This window comes from Phyllobates terribilis, unplaced genomic scaffold (assembly GCF_046119375.1).
Source record: "Phyllobates terribilis strain yellow unplaced genomic scaffold, ASM4611937v1 Scaffold_2__4_contigs__length_985480577, whole genome shotgun sequence".
NCBI classification, from domain to species: Eukaryota; Metazoa; Chordata; class Amphibia; order Anura; family Dendrobatidae; genus Phyllobates; species Phyllobates terribilis.
This window is the reverse complement of record NW_027362762.1, coordinates 170,710,717-170,729,902: the sequence shown is the minus strand read 5'-3', so window position 1 is coordinate 170,729,902 and position 19,186 is coordinate 170,710,717. Positions and strand designations below refer to the sequence as shown.

Here is a 19,186-nt window from a genome sequence, read left to right as displayed (position 1 = left end):
GAATGGAGATGTACAGGAGCAAAAAAAAATGTATATTCAGGAGAGTAGAGGAATACAAATGACATATTTATGGCATGTGGCCGGTCCTCTTTAAGCTTTATGGCTTCTTTCTGTTTGGTTCATACCTTTATGTCTACTAGCTAGTCTGACTCATTTTTCAATGGATTTCCTCTCCGACCCTGGTATAGACGTATATATGTAGGTTACATGTTTAAAAATTTATTTTTTTCAACTCTGAGATGTGATTATCAAGTATAAGCTTCCTCTCAACCAAATCTAGAATGAGCATCTTAATGTGATTTACTTGCATAATATTGCTCCATTAATAAGAAGACTTATTAGGAAGAAACATTCTACCTTGAGGAGTCAGGGTTTGGCTTAGTCCGACCTTGAGTTGTCATCTCCCAGATGCTGTTGGCCATTTCATTGCCAATAGAAGTTAAGACGAGTGTCAGCTCAAGAGGCCAGTCATCAAGATCCAGGGAGCGCACACGAGACAGATGTGTACCGAGGTTTCGATGAATTCCTGAGCATTCAATGCAGATCAAGGCTCCAAGGTTTAAGCTGGCCCAGGTGGGATCTAGTGATACAAGATAAGGTATGCCATTTAGTGTTATATTGCAGTAATAACTAATATCCAGTTGTGACCATATCATTGAATGGCATTATTTATCTCAATATTTAGCAAATTTAAAAAAAGTTAGATTTTTTTGCAACCAGTAACTTTTCCTGGGTTCATATAAATTTTATGGTATACAACAACTGAAGTGCTAAGGATCTATAGTTTTAATGTTGGTATATCACTCCAACCAAAAGAACTACTAGTTGATAATTACAGTATATCACAAATTCATTAGGCTCAGGGGCCGGACATGTTCTTTTGGTGCCCAAAACAGAAGCTTTAGAATATCAGGAAAAAATAACATTGTTTGGGCGGCCTGCGCTAAGAAGAATCATTCCCGTTGTTCCAAAATTCTTATTATAGATTTCATGAAAACCTTTGTTAAAGTGTTATGCAAATTAGGTGGCCAATACACCGTGGATTAGGCTGAATGGTGAGAGGCACTATATTTAGTCCTATGGCCCCCCATCTTCTCTGACTGACAGCTCTGGCTTCGCTAGGGCCAGCTTTGTCTTGACTGAGATCCTACGTATGCACATCCTACGTATGCACATCCTACGTATGGTCAATACCAGGAGAAAGCATGTTCTGTGCATACACGGATACTGTTCTTAATTTGCATAAGAATTTAGTGAAAGGTTTCTTGAAATTACATGGATTTTGGAACAAAAGGAATAATTCTTCTTAAGGCAAAGTGTCCAACATGTTGATTTGCTTACTTTATAATGTCATTCACTTAAGTTTTCTAAAACTGGATAACAGTAAATAGAAAGCCACATACTTGGAGAATTACAGTCTACACAGAAGTTATTTCCTTTAGCATTCCGGATAGCTTGAATCGCTACAGCTTCGCTTTGGCTGTCCATTCGGGCCTGAAATTACATATATATATAGTAGTTAGACATTTTCAGTTTCAAATTGTCACATTTTTAATCTACTCTTGTTCCCTGCACAAAGCCCTCCACTGTAGAAGGAGCAACATGTATCCTACAATATAATCTACTGAAAACTAAGACATACTCATTGTCATAAAAAATAAGTCTCTTGGCCAGGAGGGCTTGTCCTGTCTTGCGTTACACATACAACCTATTGATTTGAATGGTCAGGGTGTAATGCCTAATTTCCCCTCTGGTGGCAATGTAGGAAAACTGAACACTCAGGGCCATATTGCCCCACAGATTACACCTGATCTCTCGGTTTCCTATCAGAGGGGCGTTTTGTTATCAGTTTATTGTCATAGACTGTAGTAGTAATTATCCAAAGGGGAAAAACTTCTTGTATTTGCTGAATTATGTGATCTTTCAATATGAGTTGGTAAATAGTTGATACAAACAGTTCTGAAGCCTTACCTTATTCTTGCTGCTTTCACAGCATTGAAGACTTGCAAGAATCTGGCTTTCTATAGCTTGGACCCAAGAGTCCCTTTCCTCAAAACTGCTGGTCTCGAAATGCCATGTTTGTCCAGTAATAGATACAATGATGAATTCAAAGTTCTCTTCTTCAGGGTGAAATGGAAATAATTAAGCACTGGTCATTATCACAAATATACTATCACTGCACATGTTTTATTAATTTACACTTTCCTTCATATCAAATGAATGAATTTAACTCCATTAAAGAGTTGCCTCATACCTAAAGGGAATCTGTCAGCAGGTTTTTGATATTTAATCTGACAGCCACATAATGTAGAGGTAGAGTGTTTGATCCCAAGGATGTGTCATTTGCTCAGTTTGCTTGCTGTAGTTTTAATACAATCAGTGTTTTATCAGCAGGAGATTATCAATGCTGGACTAGGTCTAGTCCAGCTAATCTGTGTAACCCCATCCCCACCACTGATTGTTAGCTGAAAATGTGCAGTGTACACCGTAAGCTGTCAATCAGTGTTGTGGGCAGAGTTAGGCTTTGTGCCCACGATACGCTTTTTAAGCGGCAAAAAAGCCGCAGAAACGCTTAAAAAACGCATGGTAGAAGGCCTGCCATGTTCCCCAATGATAATCCGCATGTGCTGTGCACATGCTGCAGAAATTTCCGCTGCGGGTTATCATTGCGGAAAAATACGCAGCACTACCAATTATTTTGCGGAAGCGCTGCGTTTTCGCCGGTTGCATGGATTTATATAGTGTGACCTAGTTGTCACAAGCACTTTCCAAGTGATGCTAATCGCTTGGAAAGCGCTTGTCAACCCGCATGCGGAAATGCATGTGAAGAACGCTTCACATCCGCATGTCCCTGGCAGGAAAAACGCATGTACAATCCGCATGCGTTTTTTCTGCCAGGGAGATGCAGAAACGCTCAGGAAAAAATCCTGAGCATTTCTGCATCGTGGGCACATAGCCTTATACAGAGCTCGCAATTCATAGCACATCCATAGCAGAGAACACAGGGATTTTATCAAAACTGCAGCAAGTAGCCCAGTAAGTGACAAATTGCTGGAATCATGATCTCTGCCCTTACATCATGCTGTTCTCAATTTCGTAAGAGAAAAACTGCTGATAGATTCCTTAAAAGTGTTATATCTCTGTTTTATGTCAGTCAAAAATAACATTTTTTCAAATGGAATAATTTATAGAAAGGCTTCTGTGTCCAGACATTGCTGTACTATACTTGTGATGGAGCTCTCTTGTTTTAATTTGATTCCCCTTTGTCAGTAGCTCAGTCTCACCTGCTGGATCTTCTTGTACAAATTAGCACAGTGATGCCTACTATTGTCCAGGATCACCAGTAAGAACTAACACACAAGCATCAGCTTCTTTTCAGCAGTGCTGAACACAAAAAGTGAGCGATCTGAGAGTGGCCACCATAACAAGTATGCTTAGAGCAATATTTAGACTCAAGAGCATTTTTTTAATACTCCGATGAAAAATGATTTATAGTGTGACATAATAGAGCAATGTAATATTTAATTATAGGCAACTATTTAAAGACCATTAAAGGATTTTTCAAGGTTCAGAAATGTACATGTAGTAATTTCAATATACCCAAGTATTTCATTTCTTAGTTTGAACAATTATTTTACTTTATAAATAGCATGTTCATTGTATTTAAAATTCTGATACATCATAGTCATGGATTTCCAATATAATAGGACTCTGTAGGATGCTTACTCCCTCTTGGTAAGGCTCGGTTACTGGAAATCTAACATAATATACAAAGGTATGTAAGAAATGGGCCAGTTTGGCATCGTAGAAAGTAAAACCTCAGAGTAATTTACAGGATGTTCCTGACTTGTGATTCCACTCTTGGGATGGTGTGGAAACAGTCTTAGAACAATGATAACTTTACTTGATATTAAACACAGATATTTAAACATTATTTATAATATTTACAGTTCTTGATACAGGTGATGGACAAACACACAATTCAGGCCTTTATCTGTCTTCCAGAGTTTCCCTCAAACTCAGTGACAGGTGTCAGGACTCTCTTCCATTCTCGGTCCACCTCCAGATTGCTCGTCCAGGCATTCCATGACACTGCTGGCTTTTACTCTCAGCATGTTCCTTACTCTCACACCTAAGACTCTTATTCCTACAGTGGAACACTCTTCACTTACAGTAACTTTTGGGTCTAGACTCTGCTCTCCTGGAATTTTAGCTTGCCAACACTTCAGATGGCAACATTTACTACACCCCTTCCAGTCTTTTAAGGAGTCAAATTCTCCTCACCCCCCTCACGGCTCTGTCACTTTGACACAGAGACACCATGGCATGCCTCCATACTTTCTCCAAGTTCTGTTTTGGAGTGGTAGTCAGCTCTATAATAGAGCATCAATTCTCCATCTTGCATTACAGGCAAGTACAACCTTCTCCACCTGAAACAATCAAAGAAGCAATCTCTCCTCCACAACCTGGGATGACACTACACATTATGACATGTCCTCTACCCATTTATATTAGGTAGCTTAGTTCCTCCTTGCTTCATGTGCCCTCTGCCACTGACCAAGAGTGGTGGAAACCAACCCCTAAAAAAAAGGACCATGTTCAAGGTATGTCATCATGGTGACCTCACATGCACAGACTGTTCTGTGTCAACCCATACAATGACACTTAACACCTGCAACCCAGGCACAGTTTCAGGGACCTAAGAGCCGCTTTCCAAACTCAACATGTATCCACATACCCACTCCGAACATGCACCAAATACAATGACACAGTAGAACACAATACACAAGGCGGTCTGGATCAACAGCAAAATAGAAGTGCAATAAGTCCAGGCGGGACATGGGGGGCTGAAAGAACACAACTCAAAGAGCCATCTGTCCTGTAAGAGGGTTCACAAGAACAGTCATTTTCAACTCTCTTGCAAGTACTGTGATGTTTTTATTCCTCACTCCAGGTACATCTTGTGCACCCGTAGAGTCCTTTAATTCTGGCAATCAGTTGTAGTCTGAAATGCAGACTTCAATGTGATGTTTTCACATGTATCTATGACATATCAGAAGAGCTTTGTTTTCAGAGAACAGTACTATCTTCTCATCACACCAATTAACCTGGGAGAAAATATAGACAAAGCTATTATATGTTTTTTTGTTACCTGTTTTATAAATATTTCTTAAACTACCAAATGTTTTTAATTTCCACATTTTGCGCTTGGCTGGTGTGTGGTCCAGGGAAGGCGAAGCAGGAAGGACAAAGGGCAGAATAAAGAGAAGAAAACGGCAGAATTAAAGCATACAGGAAAGCAAGAAGTCAGGCACTGGGAGCAGAGTTCTTATAAAGGAAAGCTAGTATAAAAAGAGCCATACAAAACACAGTAGCTGCACATGCATGATCACAAACAAGAAAAATATATCACATACACAGCTAGGCCATTTATCGCAATTTTTTTTATTAAGGAAAATTTTTTACCAATTGGTCTGAACAGAAGTTCTCAGATGAGGCCTAAAATTCCTGTTCCAGGTGGCTGGAATTTACTACTAGCCCTTTAATGACCAGGGAATTTTTTGCTTTGTAGTTTTATTTTTTTATTCCCTTTGTTCCAAGAGCCACAACTTTTATTTTTCTGCCAACGCAGTCAAATAAGGGTCTTGTTTTTTGTGGGATGTGGTGTAATTTTGAATAGCACCATTCATTTTACCATATAATGTACTGAAAATATGAAAAAATGACAGATGCGATAAAATTGCAAAAAAAAAAAAAGCAATTCTGAAATTGTTAGGGTTTTGTTTTTACTGCGTTCATTGTGTGGTAAAAATGACCTGGTAACATAATTCTCCAGTTCAGTAGGATTAGGGCAATATCAGATTTGTGCATTTTTCTGTTATTTTAGTGATGAAAAAATTTCAGAAATTTGTAGAAAAAAAACAAAAATCTGTTATTATTTTCTGAGACCCGTAACTTTTTTATTTTTATGGCCTCCTAGGGGGTTTTGCAGTATATAGCATAATCGTGTGCTCCCATGAAGTCCAGCCTGTGGCTGAGCTTCACATGCCAGTTTTGGTTGGGGCCTTTAGCAGGCCCCTAGCTGCCATGGAAATCCAATGGATCCCCCATGGGGTGCCGATGGGAGCCAATTTGCGCATATTAGCAATTGCCCCATTTACTAACCACTGCCAGAGATTGACAGTAGTATTTAAAGGGAATCTGTCACCACTTTGGAGTTATCAGACCTCTAGTATGGGCATACAGGGTATACAAAAGTAGATCTATACATACCTGTATGGCCTATGCAGAGAAAAGCGCTTTATTCCTTTATTCAATTCTATTTTGTACAGGCTTGGCGTCCGGGGGACGCCAAGCAGTCCCCGCCTATGTGCTTATTATTCCCCCAAAATCCCCGCTTATATGCTTAATTATCATATTCCTCCCCTCCCCTGCAAGTCACAGGGCCCTGTGCTCCCTGACTTCCGGGCATGCACAAAGCACTGCTCACATAGAGCGTGCTTTGCTTCCTCCCGGCCCCATCTACCTGTGCTCTGCGCTGCAGGGTTCTATAGAGCAGGCTCCAGGAAATGACAGAGACCCCCGGACGCCTGCGCAATAGAACCCAGCGGCGCAGTGCACAGGCAGACGGGGCCGGGATTAAGCAAAGCACGTTCTATGTGAGCGGCGCTTTGCGCATGCCCGGGAAGTCAGGGAGCATAGTGCATGTCACAGGGCCGTGTGACGTGCAAGGGAGGGGGGGGATATGATAGTTAAGTATATAGGTGGGGATTTGGGGGAATAATAAGCAGATAGGCGGGGATTGCTTGGCGTCCCCCGGATGCCAAGCCTGTACAAAGTAGAATTGAGTAAAGCACTTTTTTCTGCAAGCAGACCTCTACTATGGGCCATACAGGTAGGTATAGATTTATTTTTTTATACCCTGTATGTAGAGGTAGTAAAGGTCTGATAACTCCAAAGTGGTGACAGATTCCCTTTAAGTGAATAAACTGCAGTGATCAAAGGGCGCTTCAGTTGCAGTTACTGTAGCTATGTAACACAGCTGGCATCTGCCTGGTATGAAGCTGTTCCGAAGCCGGATTGATATTTTGGTTAGCAACCTATAACAATAATATATGTTATATTTCGTTAACCAGTTATATGGGTTCTATGTTACCTGTTGAAGCCTCTGAAATTTTGTTGCTCTCCGACAATCTTTGTTTAAAGGGTGTGACAAAGTCACTGGTGAAGTATGCGAGGGAAGATGTGTTTCACTACGGCTACTAGCCTCAGTGAACTGAACCTAGAAGTTTCTTTAGCAAGTTAGATGCTGAAGAGGTTATACAGCCACCTTGGGTCTTGTTCTTTGTGAGTAGGTGAGAGACGGGCGGGAAGCCTAGTTACCATATCTCCACCTCAAGGGTGGTCTAGTGGAGGAAGTCTCCAGACTGTGAGTGGAAGTCAGAGAGCTCCACAGAAGGACTTTGCTGGACTGTTTGTGATACAAACCCGCTCACCTATGAACTGTGCTATACTTTACCTTTTTGTTTTCAGTTATACCAGAGAGGACTTGTTTATTTTTGTGGAACCCTGATGGGGTTTATGCTGGATAATAAACCCGCAGGAAGTTAACCCGAGACATGTTTCCTGTGTCTGACTCTGTGAGAGCCAAGGAAGTCGTTTTACCACAAGGGCTACAACATATGACTGTTGCAGACTATCACTGGTTTCAGGATTTTCTTGCTGTCTACTATGGCAGCACCCAAGTGGCCAGTGATTGGCGGCAGCAATCATATGCTGTAGATAAAACAACACCACTGCAGACAGACAAGGCAGGAACAGCAGGACCACAACAAATAAGGTTTATTTTGTTATGCTATAGCTGTCCTGCATACAGTTGCTTCCCTGACTTCCCCCACACATGAATGCTTGACTTCTCGCAATATTCATGTGTTATTAATGGAAAGAGAAAGGAGAAATCTGAGAACAAAAGTAGTGGGCGATTGAAATCAAACTACCCTTCCCTTATGTCTCCCGACATCTCCTGTCAGGGAGGAGGCAGTTTGCCAATCCCACTGATATCAGCGAGTTTGGCTAATTTTAATCTAAAGTCCCTTTAATTTAAAGCATTACCTGCGGCCCAATTTTTTGTGAAGTTAACTGCATAATACATGTTAATGCTGATTTTTCATTGACAGATCTGTAAATAATAGCTGTATACAATACATCAAATCCTGATGTCAGAACCTGATGATTATACAGAGATGAGTGGGCCGCGTGGACCTAACTACTAGCACTGCTTGTCTCTTCCTAAAGAAGGAGTGTGTTACAGATCACCTTATAGGAGGTTCCTTATCCTATGTCATCCACCATAGTGTGTCATATACCGCTCTGCATCTCAAACGTTGCAAAGCATTATAGTTCACACCTTCACCCCAGATCTTTTTGAAAAGCATAAGCACGTTCCCAATCAATCTATAGTGTTTTGGAAGCACCATCTTAAAAATAGGCTATATTATTATAGAATACTATATTACTGAATACTATATTACTGATTAAAAAACTCTGACATTTTAGTAAATATGCAACAATTAGAGGCATATATTGACCATACTGTATATTGAATAGGTTAATATGCTAAAGGCATCTTTCAGCAGGTTTTGCTATGTAATCTGACAGCAGCATAATGTAGGGACAGAGACCTGATTCCAGTGATGTGTCACTTTATTTATCAAGTACAGCAGTTGTGATAAAATCACTGTTTTCTTTGCTGCAGAGCTTTATGTGTTCACTGTATATTGACAGAAAGGTGGGGTATAGTTGGACCATGAGGCACACGACACCTAGTCCTGTAGCGATAATTTGCTGCTGGTAAAACACTGATTTTATTGAATGAGAAAATCACAGCCCAGTAAGTGACACATCGCTTGAATAAGGGTCTCTGCCCTTCATAATGTTGCTCTCAGATTACATAGCAAAAACCAGCTAACAGCTTCCCAACAATAAGTTTTCTTAGTACTTTGTTTTATAATTGAGCCTCTTTTCGAATAGAAATTGATAATTGAAAACTTAGGCAATGGTAGGATGGCAGTGTTTCTGTGGACTGTGACTTCTTGTTATACTGATACATAAGGCTACAGAGAACTCACCATCCGCCTGGCCCGCTGAGCCCTCTGTTTTTGAGGGAGTTATATTCTTTTTCTTTTTGTTCTTCTTTTTCTCAGTCATTGGAGAGGGTGGGGGCTCCTTGTTGCTGGATGGACTAGAAATCACATCTCCAGTAGAACTACTTTCTGTTTTTGTAAAAAATAAAATATTCCATTAAGGCATACAGGCTGAGGTCAATTTAATAAAGAATCAAAAGAAAAGTTCACTAATGATTACCCTAAAAGTGTTTTCACTCGTTCACACAGTAATAGGAGACTCATCAAGTGTATAAATCAATGTAATATGAATATTACTTCCAGAAACATCTATTACTCTATGCGGGGACTGTACTAGGACTTGTGTTTCATTCACTAGTCTCCGATTACTCTAAAGACTGGCACCACCAAAAGTTAATGAAGGAGACTCTTCTTGCTCTGTCACGGGTATGTCAGAAGTGACAGACAGTCGCCCTGCAGTTGGCGGCAGGACATCTCTACGTTTGGCATTACAGACATCTGCTTAGAGGCTGTTTCTAGGACCCAGCGGCTACCTTCCTCTGGCTAATTAACACCCTGCTGTGTTTCAGAGGGAGGTACCGGCGATATTCATTACTACTGGTGAAGGCTTTAGCAAGAGCAGTACTGCGTCCTCTCTGGAGGTTGAGGACTTGTGCACATTTGTCTGGATTCGTCTAAAGCTAAGCAATTTCCCCCTGTATGTGTACCCTTGTTGTCTATAGTGTTTAGTGAGATCAACTAGTGCTCATCTCCTCCCTTCCCTAGCTGTAGCCATACGCCAGGGAAAGACAGGGCGAGGCACACGTGCGGCGATTGGTGAAGAAGAGCCAATAGAGGGACGTTAGGGGAGACAGGGCTCCCTTTCCCTCTTCCCTATGTGTTACACTAAGTCTTTAACACACTTTGCATGACATTATTGCCGGCCGAGCACATTTTGAAAAGGAAAAAAAAAACTGACACTTTGTTTTTTTCTTTTCCTCTCTTTTCCTTTCTCCCTTGGTATGGGTACTGTTGCAGAGCTCGCAGAGCAGTTCCGCTGTCTGTCCCTGGACTTAAGGTTGCCCTCCTGGACAGGTTTTCAGGAGGTAGGGACAAGTTTTTTGTATTCAAGGAGGCATGCAAATTGTATTTTAAACTTTGTCCTTACTCCTCCGGAAATGAGGAGCAACGGGTTGGCATTGTGATCTCTCTACTGCAGGGAAATCCTAAGTCGTGGGCATTTTCTTTACTGCAGGACTCGGTTTGCCTCCAGTCTGTGTGGGGGAATTTTCGGGGCTCTGGCCCTCATCTATGATGACCCAGACCGAGTCGCCTTGGCTGAGTCTAGGCTACGTTGCCTTCAGCAGGGGAACCGGTCAGTGGAGACATACAGTTCGGAATTCCGTAGATGGGCAACGGATTCCAAATAGAATGACTCAGCCCTTAGAAGTCAGTTTCGTGAGTGGCTTACTGAAAGGTTGAATGATGCCTTGGCTGTACATGAAACCACTCAGTCCTTGGAGGCTGCCATGTCGTTGGCCATAGGTCTTGATAGACGCCTTCGGGATAGACTGGTGAGACCACCTTCTCCGGGGCCTTCTTGTTGGGATTGTGTACCTTTGCCGGGGGAGCGGTCTGGGGTTGAGCCAATACTGGGGGAGGTGGAGGAACCTATGTAGTTAGGGGATGTCTCTACAACATACATCTCCATGCAGATTCGCAGGAAAAAAGGCGTATGTTTTTTTGTGGGAAAAAGGGACATTTTGTTGGGACCTGTCCTGCAATTCCTAAACAAAAGGAGTCTCGACTAACTCTTGGTAGTCTGGAGTTGGATAAACAAGGGGTGCATTTGTTACCAACCTGCAGCTCCCGCTTTCTCCTGTCAGCAGAGGTGGTGCTAGACAGCAAAACCGAGAAAATTTCTGTGTTTGTTGACAGTGGAGCCGGAGTCAGCATGGTTGAAGCTGAGTTTGTGAAAACTCATGGTCTTGCTTGCTGTGCTTTAGCTGAACCTATTTCCAACTTTGCCATTGACTCGGCGCCACTTGCACAGAAAGCATTTATTTAGATTGTACATAATGTAAAACTGAGGGTGGGGTCAGTTCATTGTGAAATAATCCCTTGCTATGTCCTGGACAATCTTCCCACACCGATTGTTTTGGGTATTCCTTGGCTTGTTAAACATAATCCATTGGTGGATTGGCAACCCTTTGAGATTATTGAATGGGGGGGATTACTGAACTGTTTAGATATTTCCCTTGCTACTATCTCTATGAAAATAGTACCTGCTGTTCTGTCTGGTTTTAAGGACGTTTTTTCTGAGAGGGGGTGTCAGGATGGATTTGCCTCCTCATCGTGCTTATGACTGTCCTATTAACCTGACCCCCAGAGCTAAACTACTGAAATCCAGACTGTATAATCTTTCTGGCCCTGAGAGACAAGCCATGAAGGATTTCATTGTGGAAAGTCTGGAGAAGGGACATATAAGACCCTCATCTTCACCCGTGGCGGCAGGGTTCTTCTTTGTGAAAAAAAAGATGACGATCTATGTCCCTGTTTAGATTTCCGGGAATCAAATCAAATTACCATCCGTGATCCATACCCTTTCCTTTGATTCCTGATTTTTTCAGCCAGGTTGTAGGAGCTAAGGTATCATCAAAGTTGGATTTAAGGGGAGCATACAACCTGGTTAGAATCAGAGAAGGGGACGAATGGAAAACAGAGTTCAATACCCCAAAAGGACATTTCGAGAGTTTGGTTATGCCTTTTGGTTTGACCAATGCACCTGCGGTATTCCAGCAGTTCATAAATTATATTTTCCATCATTTGGTGGGGAGGTTTGTGGTGGTCTATCTGGACGATATTTTGGTTTACTCACCTGATTTTGAGACTCATCGGGGGCATGTTAAGCAGGTGCTCCAGATATTAAGGGATAACAAACTTTATGCCAAACTGGAAAAATGTGTTTTCGCTGTTCAGGAGGTGTAGTTTTTGGGGTACTTGTTGTCATCTTCGGGTTTTCAGATGGAACCGGAGAAGATCCGTGCCGTCCTTGACAGGGAATGTCCCGAGAACCTGAAGGCTCTACAATGTTTTCTGGACTTTACTAATTTTTACCAGAAATTCATCTAAAATTACTGTTATTGTGAAACCCATTACTGACATGATTAAGAAGGGGTCTGATTTTTCCAAATGGTCGGATGCTTCCCTCCAGGCTTTTTCTTCCTTAAAGAATCATTTTGCCACTGCATTTATACTCAGTCAACCCGATGTTTCCCAATCCTTTATTGTGGAGGTTGATGCGTCGGATGTCAGGGTTGGGGCTGTTTTGTCTCAGGGTTCGTTCCCTGGTAAATGGCATCCATGCGCCTTCTTTTCTAAAAAATTGTATTCGGCTGACAGAAATTATGACGTGGGTAATAGGGAACTTTTAGCGATCAAATTGGCGTTCGAAGAATGGAGACATTGGTTGGAGGGGGCTGTCCATCCTATTACTGTTATTATTGACCATAAGAACCTGTCATATCTCCAGTCAGCTAAATGTCTCAACCCTAGGCAAGCCAGATGGTCCCTGTTTTTTACTAGGTTCAATTTTGCTGTCACTTTTCGTCCACGGGTCAAAAATGTCAAGGCTAATGCTTTGTCCCGAAGCTTCCCTGGTGGTGGTGACCATGAGAACCGTGCCCCGATATTACAGAAAGGGGTAGTCATTTCAGCACTGTATCCTGAACTGGAGGGTGAGGTGTAGGAGGATCAGGGGGACGATCCTGCTCTTCAGGAAGGTTATTTGTACCATCTAATCTTTGCTGCAAAGTAATTAATGAACATCATAACTCTGTGCTTGCTGGGCATCCAGGTGGTAAGGCAACCACGGACCTCCTCTCTCATCATTTTTGGTGACTTGGGTTGCATCGGGATGTGACTGAACACGTAGCTGCTTGTAGTATTTGCGCGCGTTCTAAGGTTTCGCATACCCGTCCGTCTGGTATTCTTCTTCTGCTACCTATTCCTAGTAGGCCATGGACACACTTGTCCATGGATTTTATTGCTGACCTACCGGTTTCTGCAGGCAAAACGGTGGTTTTGGTGGTAGTAGATATAGGTTCAGTAAACTGGTTCACTGCATCGCATTGCCTGCACTTCCAAATGCCAAGACACTTGCTCAGGTGTTCATAAATGAGATTGTGAAGCTTCACGGGGTTCCCTCCGATGTGGTGTCAGATCGGGGAACCCTGTTCGTTTCCAAGTTCTGGAAGGCATTCTGTTCTTGACTGGGGGTGCAGCTGTCCTTTTCCTCTGCATTCCACCCTTACGCGAATGGTCAGACCGAGCGTGTCAGTCAGAATTTGGAGACCTACCTCACGTGCTTCGTTTCCGAAAATCAGGAGGATTGGGCATCCTACTTACCGCTGGCAGAATTTGCCATTAATAATCATCAAGAATCCACTGGCAGGTCACTGTTAGAATCATAGAATCATAGAATGGTAGAGTTGGAAGGGACCTCCTGGGTCATCTGGTCCAACCCCCTGCTCAAAGCAGGATTCACTAGATCATCTCAGACAGATGTCTGTCCAGCCTCTGTTTGAAGACGTCCATTGAAGGGGAACTCACCACCTCTCGTGGCAGCCTGTTCCACTCATTAATCACCCTAACTGTCAAAAAGTTTTTTCTAATATCTAATCTGTGTCTCCTCCCATTTAGTTTCATCCCATTGCTTCTAGTCTTTCCTTGTGCAAATGAGAATAAAGATGATCCTTCTACAATGTGACAGCCCTTGACATATTTGTAGACAGCTATTAAGTCTCCTCTCAGTCTTCTTTTTTGCAAGCTAAACATTCCCAAATCCGGCAACCGTTCCTCATAGGACATGGTTTGCAGACCAGTCACCATTCTGGTCGCTCTTCTCTGAACTTGCTCCAGTTTGTCTATGTCTTTTTTAAAATGTGGTGCCCAAAACTGTACACAGTATTCCAGATGAGGTCTGACCAAAGAGGAGTAAAGACCGATAATGACTTCACGTGATCTAGACTGTATGCTTCTGTTAATACATCCCAGAATTGTATTTGCCTTTTTTGCTGCTGCATCACACTGTTGACTCATGTTCAGTCTATGATCTATTAGTATACCTAAGTCTTTTTCACATGTACTGTTGCTTAGCTCTATTCCTCCCATTCTGTATATGCTTTTTTCATTTTTATTGCCCAGATGTAGTACTTTGCATTTTTCCCTGTTAAAAACCATTCTGTTGGTTGCTGCCCACTGCTCCAGTTTATTTAGGTCTTTTTGAATCCTCTCTCTCTCTCTTCTCTAGTATTAGCTATCCCTCCTAGCTTTGTGTCATCAGCAAATTTAATCAGTTTACCCTCAATTCCTTCATCTAAATCATTGATAAAGATGTTGAACAATACAGGTCCCAGGACGGAGCCCTGTGGTACCCCACTTGAGACATTCATCCAGCTGGATGTGAAGCCATTTACAACCACCCTTTGAGTCCGATCACTAAGCCAGTTATGAATCCACCTAACAGTTGCCTGGTCCATTGCATACTTGGTCATTTTTTCAATAAGGATGGTGTGAGATACTTTGTCAAATGCTTTGCTGAAGTCAAGATATACTATATCTACAGCATTTCCCTGATCCACCCAGTCAGTGATTCTGTCATAGAAGGAAATTAAGTTAGTCTGACATGACTTGTTAGTTACAAACCCATGCTGACTCTGGTTAATCACTTCATTCTTATCCATGTACTTACATACATGTTGTTTAATAATTTGTTCAAAGATCTTTCCTGGTATAGAAGTCAGACTCACCGGCCTATAGTTCCCTGGGTCCACCTTCTTCCCCTTTTTGAAGATAGGAACAACATTTGCTCTTCTCCAGTCTTCTGGGACTTCTCCTGTTCTCCAAGAATTTTCAAAGATTATGGAGAGTGGTTCTAAAATTTCTTCTATGATCTCCTTCAGTACTCTGGGGTGTAATTCATCTGGACCTGGAGACTTGAACTCATTTATGTTAGCTAAATATTCCCTCACAATCTTTCTGTTTACAGATAACTTGGATTCCTCTATTCCTTTAAAAGGACAGTGAAGATCAGTTGATGTTACATTTTCTTTCTGAGAGAAAACAGATGCAACAGGTTCTTCGGTTCATACGGTTATCGCACACAGTTTGGTACCATTAGTGGGGGAGGAGCTTCAGGAGTTCTGGAGGAGGAACGGTTTGCTTCGTCACTCTCCTCGGTATGGCAGGGTGTTCTGAGTAATTTAAATATCATGGAAGACAGGTTTAAACGTATGGCTGACAGAAAACGCTTGCCAGGTCCGGAACTGAATGTGAACGACTTTGTGTGGTTGTCTACCAGGAATATAAGATTGAAAGTACCTTATTGGAAGCTGGGACCTAGGTTTATTGGTCATTAATCCAGCAACGTTTCGTCTCGAACTTCCTTAGGCCTTTAATGTCCACAACGTGTTCCACAGATCCTTACTCAAAAAGTATGTGGAACCTCTTGAGGCCTCACCTCTACCACCGCCCCCAGTAAAGGTTGATGGTAATCTGGAGTTCCAGATTTCGAGGATTGTAGATTCTCATCTCCAAAGTCGTTCTCTACAATACTTGGTGCACTGGAAAGGCTATGGTACAGAGGAGAGGATGTGGGTTTCTGCGTCAAAGGTGGTTCGCTCATTTCACACCTGTTATCCAGAGAAACCTGGTCCTGAGTGTTCGGAGGCCACTCGAAGAGGGGGGATACTGTCACGGGTGTGTCAGAAGTGACAGACAGTCGCCCTGCAGTTGGCTGCAGGAGATCTCTATGTTTGGCATTACAGACATCTTCTTAGAGGCTGTCTCTAGAACCCAGCGGCTACCTTCCTCTGGCTAATTAACACCCAGCCTGGGTGTATAAATACCTGCTGTGTTTCAGAGGGAGGTACCGGCGATATTCATTACTACTGGTGAAGGCTTTAGCAAGAGCAGTACTGCGTCCTCTCTGGAGCTTGAGGACTTATGCGAATTTGTCTGGATTTGTCTAAAGCTAAGCAATTTCCCCGTTTGTGTACCCTTGTTGTCTATAGTGTTTAGTGAGATCGACTAGTGCTCATCTCCTCCCTTCCCTAGCCATAGCCATACGCTAGGGAAAGACAGGGCGAGGCACGTTTGTGGAGATTGGTGAAGAAGAGCCAATACATGGACATTACGGAAGACAGGGTGACGCTAGATCAACCTAGGAGGTCTCCACTTCCCCCCTTTGCCTAGAGTTTGGGCTCCCTTTCCCTCTTCCCTTTGTGTTGCACTAAGTCTTTCCCACACCTTGTGTGACATGCTCACACCTAAGCTAGTCATCAAAGCCACAATGTAGTATGTACAAATAACCAGGATTCCCCCAAAAAGTACATGCTTTACTGAACAAGATAATGCAACACAGTTAAAACACGCAAAAGACCATGGGAATAAATATTGTAAGTCATGGTCCCAATAACCTGCACAGGGTATTGTCAGGGCAGCTACTGGTATACTGGAACTTACAGACACTAAGAAGAGCTTTGCAGCTGCTGTTAAACAGGGACCTACAGACTTTAACCGTTTTTCCCCTGAGCAGAAGTGGACTACAATTCCCAGGGACCCTTGTTTCAGTCAGAAGACACAGCCTGGAAGGATAGAAGGAGAGAGAGTGGATTGGATGAGGAGTGACTTGGGGGAGGGAGCTGGGCAGGAAGTAAAAGTGAAAGTTCAGAGAAAAAAGAGCGTGGCTGCTTGCTGTGAGGGACGGAGCGGTGTGGATCTGCATTCCTCTACGCTGCCGAGTGTGACGGCCCCCTCTGAGATACCCACGCTGCTGGAGAGAGTGCGGTCTTGTCACTCTCTGAAGCAAGTTACATCAAGGACTTGGAGAGTTCTACCGGCACTCCCACCGTATAAAGGTCTGAATCCTGCCGCCCCCAGCTGGTGTCCAGAGAACCATCCGACCGTTTGAGACACACAATGAGTGCCCTTCTGAGACTTGTGGTTCTACCAGCGCCATTTACAGTGAGTACACTACAACCCAGACTATTGACATTAATATTCATCTAAGTGCACCAACGATTCTCATTTGCACGCCAACATCCGCGGCAACTGGGCCTCAACATTTGGACTGAGTTAATACAAAAAGGGAAAACCTGCTACGTTATATTTGCAGGGTCGGAGTACACGTAGATTGTGATGTGTATATGACTTTTACAGAGCACTGTTACTTGTATTGTATGTTATTCCTTTAAACCCACCTCAATTCTGCTGCATAGCAATAAACCTGTTAAACGGTTTTACTCCTGTTCCCTGTGAGTGTGTACTGAGCTGTGGCAGGGGCTTCCCGAATCAGCCCCTGGCAGAAGATAATAGTCCTTCTGCAGTCCCAGAGAGAGAGCTCCAATCAAGATTCGGGTGGAGGCACTGCGCCCTAGAGAGGTGAGACCCCCCCATAACACCCAGTGTACCTTGGTAGCCCTAAAGGGGTGTTACACATACATTAGGGCTGACTATAGGGTTACCTTAGTTGTGTAATGGAACAGCAAAGAGTGAGTACTACAGTACCAAGTAAAAAGATTAACCCCAAAAAAGTGTTAAAGTGCCACAGCCAAACATGCAACAACTACATGTAGAGGAATCATACTACTTCAACAATACACTATATACTGGATAAACTCATACCAAAGGTGCTAATCAATAAACAGCGCTATAATACATAATAATGCGTGATATAAACATAGCAACATATTGGTCATGAATAGGGAGGACAAGCATGCAGAAGACCACCAGGTATGGCCTCAGAGGAAACAACTGTACCTTGTACTGTGCTTTGCGACTACTATATAATTTCGGTTTGTTTCAAAAGCAAGAGTCAAACATTAAAAACAAATCCATAAAAAATCCAGTCCCTACATAATATACAATTCAAATACCAGAAATAACACATGGCTGACTGGGACATTTAAATAAATGCTTATGTTCTCTCAATATTATGTTATCCATACTATTTATTTTGCTTACACTGCTCTATCTTATTTTGCAGCTCTTTACAGACATCATCACTGTCCCCATTGGGGCTCACAATCTACATTCCCTATCAGTATGTCTTTGGAGTGTGAGAGGAAACCAGAGAACCTGGAGGAAACCCACACAAACATGGGGAGAACATACAAACTCCTTGCAGATGTTGTGCTTGGCAGGATTTGAACCAAATACCCCAGCATTCCAAAATGTGCATTTCTGGGAACACTTGTGGGGGCTCTTGGACAGGTCTATGGTGGGATTTAGCGTTGTCCTACAACCTTACTATAACCATTGTTTTGGGTTCAGCGGGTTCACAGACTCCCTAACCTTTTTTCCATGCTAAATCAAGGTCATAGTAGCAGCCTCTTACTAGCAAAATATTGCAAAAAGCAAAAAATATGTTTCTATAATAAAATTGTTATTTATCACCACTCCTCTCAGCATTATGGATTTATTTTGTACAAAGGCATAAATTGAGCAGACATTATTTAAATGTTTTTACAGCATCCTGCAGGAAAGAAGATCACGGCAGACTATATGATTTGATGCATTGCTCTTAAATGTGCCCATATCCATAATAGTAAAGTTGCTTATACCCCTTGATTCGGGCTGGAGCAGCCCAGTGTGTTATGTGCATGGTAACACTTATTCAACAATGATGTAAAAGGAAATAATGATCGGGCATGTTGAATTTGAATATGCCCAATCCTTTGTTCCCTTGCAAAAGATAGGGTAATGTCAGAGGTGTCTGGCAGTGGCTTATTCATCTTTTCATCTTCTCTGTACACCCAGAGCTCAACTGATCCAGTGTGATAATGAATGACAGTAAAGGATCCATAAGGGCTTCATACACTGCCAAAACAGACTCTACATGAGCCCTTAAATAAGACTGTATTTTCCACAAACTTTGCATACATCAGTAGTGCAGGCAAATATAACAAACTTTTATCCTAAGCCATGTCTCAAGGCTTGTTAAAGGGTTGATATTGACTTTTAAGATTGCAACTTCCAATAGGTGGCACTAGAATTCAAGTCTT

General features: G+C 42.4%; 1 protein-coding gene across 3 annotated transcripts in view; it reads right to left on the bottom strand.

Annotated features, from left to right (window-relative positions):
* The window catches only part of AGAP2 (ArfGAP with GTPase domain, ankyrin repeat and PH domain 2), a 404,081-nt gene that overhangs the window by 10,805 nt on the left and 374,090 nt on the right, over positions 1 to 19,186 (bottom strand). For 2 of the 3 annotated variants that reach the window (XM_073663273.1, XM_073663272.1), the window contains exons 12-15: positions 9,129 to 9,272; positions 1,972 to 2,120; positions 1,404 to 1,494; positions 358 to 580 (exon numbers count right to left, since the gene is read on the bottom strand). In XM_073663273.1, the coding sequence (XP_073519374.1) occupies positions 358 to 580; positions 1,404 to 1,494; positions 1,972 to 2,120; positions 9,129 to 9,272 (607 nt within the window). Of the gene's footprint in view, positions 1 to 357; positions 581 to 1,403; positions 1,495 to 1,971; positions 2,121 to 5,152; positions 5,213 to 9,128; positions 9,273 to 19,186 lie in introns of all 3 variants that reach the window. The other variant, XM_073663271.1, reaches the window with a different exon arrangement.